The sequence below is a fragment of the Lathyrus oleraceus genome, chromosome 7 (genome assembly GCF_024323335.1).
Source record: "Lathyrus oleraceus cultivar Zhongwan6 chromosome 7, CAAS_Psat_ZW6_1.0, whole genome shotgun sequence".
NCBI lineage: Eukaryota > Viridiplantae > Streptophyta > Magnoliopsida > Fabales > Fabaceae > Lathyrus > Lathyrus oleraceus.
The window spans coordinates 84,081,510-84,084,706 of NC_066585.1; the positions used below are offsets into that span (position 1 = coordinate 84,081,510).

The 3,197-nt window shown below is 37.4% G+C and overlaps 1 protein-coding gene across 1 annotated transcript; it reads right to left on the minus strand.

Annotated features, from left to right (window-relative positions):
• Window positions 1–1,165: 1,165 nt before the first annotated feature.
• LOC127102148 (short-chain dehydrogenase TIC 32, chloroplastic-like) lies at window positions 1,166–1,480 on the minus strand. Its single transcript, XM_051039553.1, has one exon. The coding sequence runs from the start codon at window positions 1,478–1,480 to the stop codon at window positions 1,166–1,168; it is 315 nt and encodes a 104-aa protein (XP_050895510.1).
• Between the last annotated feature and the right edge of the window lie 1,717 nt (window positions 1,481–3,197).

The following is a 3,197-nucleotide window of genomic DNA, read 5'->3' on the forward strand; positions in this document are numbered from 1 at the left end:
CTGAGATCTTCCAAAACATGTTTAACAACCCTAATTGCTCTGAAAATGGCAACATCAACAAACAGGCTGTGCAGAAGAAATGCTTTTCTATCATACTATGAACTTGGGCAGGAGGTTTTTGCTAGTCGCTGGCATTGAAGAATTATTACCCAAAACATCTTCAACTGTGTAGTTGTATCCGTATGACCTTTGTCCATGATTAGAATCAATCTGTCTATCTCCGACATCATCTAATACTTTAAATTTGTTGACATCTTGATCAATAAGATTGATATCCATATTTTTCCTGGACTGAAGTTGATTTAGTGTAGAGAAATTATGATGCAAGAAAGTGTTTGGTCTTAAAGACCTGCCAAAATCCTCAATATCTCTAGGAGTCGCAGCTTGGCTAGATTGAGATGCATCTAGTGTGCTTTTCACAACATGTTCCTTCACGCATGAAGCGCTTGTCGTCCCATCAGCAGCATCAACAACTTCAAGCAACATCTGCTTTTCTCCATGAGCATTGTGTTCAGATGAATTCCTAGAAGACGATCCTTGAGCTTGGTTCCGTGGTTCTGCTACGATTTCCCTGCTGAAGCAATGCCATCACTTTATCGGCGGAGTAAACTCTGTATTGCATAAGGCCTGCTGCTCTCAAAACAAGAGGCCTTCCAAGTGAAATCAAATCTCTTACAGTTTCGTTATAAACCTCGAGATAGGACAGATGAACTATATGGTTTCCATCATAGCTTCTGGTCCTGATTTTACTGAAGAGAACCTAAATTACCAACACCATCACTCTTGGGTTTTCTACTGTAGAAAAACTGCTTGACATGGACAGATCAGAAGATGGTGTCATTATGTTTGCAGCCAATGCCTCATTAACAGGCGACTTCAGAGAAACAGGAGTTATAGAATTGTCCACGATGCTTCCCCCATCAGATAAATTACGTCGGTAAGAACTTAACGAGCCTTTAAACTCCATGCTGACATTTTTGCTAAATGCATGAGATGAGTGATACGAAGGATTCTGAATCTCACCGGTAACACGCCCCCAACTATCCCATCTAAAGCTCCATGATGGTGAACATGCGACATCTCTATGCAAACTTTCTCTTTCAATTTTGTTAGTACTATCACTACGATCCTTTACAGCAACACAACAAGCCGAACCCATAATAACTTAATTTCCAACAAGAAACAGCAATCCAACTTCCTCTTGAAAACTATAAATTGAGAGGAAAAAGTGAAAAGGATTTGGGAGCCCTATGTGATTGGTGGCAAATTGTAGTTCAATGTTGTCTTTGGACAACTTGAAAGGGCATGCCATGATTCCTGCATCATTTATCAAGATGTTCAGTGGACGGCCAGAGGAATTAAACTCGGATGCAAAATTCTTGACAGAGTCCAACGAGCTTAGATCTAACTCTATGGCATCAACTTTAGCCGAGGCAATGTCCTTGAGTATTGTATCTTTGACATCCTTAGCAGCAACCATATTTCTCACACAATATAATGCATGCTTTCTCATTCACTGAACCATTTGAAGTTCCGACAAAGCCATTGCTTTCTGAGAAATTTGTGACAGAATCTTGGGCAGCAACAACATCAACTTTAGAGGGGGAATTTTTCTCCTGAGACTGAAATGTTTTGACTGTCCCTTAGAGGCACATCTGAACTTGATTTCCCACTGTTCTCCGAGTCCAATTCAATATGGGATGCAAAGGGCGAATTGGAAAGTATAATGCCAGAACCATTTAACGCGGTGAAGTTTGGGTGGTTGGACATCATTTCAGCAATTTCAAGCCATTGTCCATTTTCATGTTTTCTTTCCCAAAGATCTCTAAATTTTACAGATGCATCCATCAATCGAGATGCTCTAAAGCATTCAGCAAATGACATCAAAGCAGGTATATAATCAATCTCAAAACCAGTAGCAACAGCACGTGCAAATGCCATGCCTTACTCTTTGTAAATTATGTATTTTTTTGGATAATCTATGATTTGCAATGAATGAAAATTGGTGTTTCTTGTAGCAAGACAAGGATCTCTCTTTGCATCTTAGAAACTTCATGTATTCATGTGATGAGATGCTTTTTTTTATTATAAGTTATTCATATGCCATGTACATGGATGATTATGATTGAATGAATGAACGAAGTAATTGAACTATGAATGAGTATGTGGAAATTCTTGAATATGAACGAATTTTTTTCCAATGTAATGAAGAAATATGAATGAAAATTTTGAATATGAAATGTAGAATCTTGAATGTGAAATGGAGAATATAATTATGAATGAAGAAATATGAATGGAATTTCTTTGAATTATGAATGAATGAGAAAATGAATATGCATGATGACCCAAAATAAAATATTTTGCACTTGACACATGATTTACTCGAAAGGGGGGTGAAAACTGGCAATAAGACAAATGCCAGATGAATAATCACTTCGATGAAATTGGAACGAAAGATGAAACACGAGGTTCATTTGATTCCAACAAATGAAAGAGTTTTCAAATCTCGCATGGCTAAGGAGATTAATCATCTTATACCAAAAATCAAGAAACAAAGCCCAAAAGACCAACATGGACTAGTCGTGATAGCAAGTCCAACAACAAACATTTTTTTTGGTAGTATCATGACCAAATGGAATGGTCATGAAGAAAGAACGCAAATGAGTGATTGATGGGGAATAATTTTCAGGGCCAAAATCGGGGTATGACAGTAACCATTATTATATTAAGGCTTATGTTTTTAGTCTATGGAAGCCATCGGGAGGTCGTACTCGAATTCTTTATTGAATGTCTGTGAGAAGCATGTACGACCGAGGTTTTGCTTATCTTCCCTGCCCCTAAGTGAAAACTTGGTTTAATGCTGACGTAATGGGGTTTTACCTCGTGCGATATGGAGTGAATATATACCAAGAGAGTGTTGGAACAAATACGGTTCTGCAACTATCCTTGAGTTTTAATGATAATAAAGCATGATATGTATAGAGAACACTTTTATACTCTAATTATTTTGTTAAGTACGCATATCAAAGAAAACTAATTCTGACTAAAAAGAAGTCAACTTTGGACGAACTAGACTCCAAACTGTAGATGCACTCTCAACCAAAGGAAGAAACAAATGTGTGTTTTAAATGAAAGTTAAGCATCTAGATTACCAAGTCACACATTTGCAAGAATCTATCCAAAATGACTATGATAAA

Coding starts and splice junctions, on each gene's coding strand:
- LOC127102148 (XM_051039553.1), bottom strand. CDS start 1,480: ATGGTTGCTGCTAAGGATGTCAAAGATACAATACTCAAGGACATTGCC.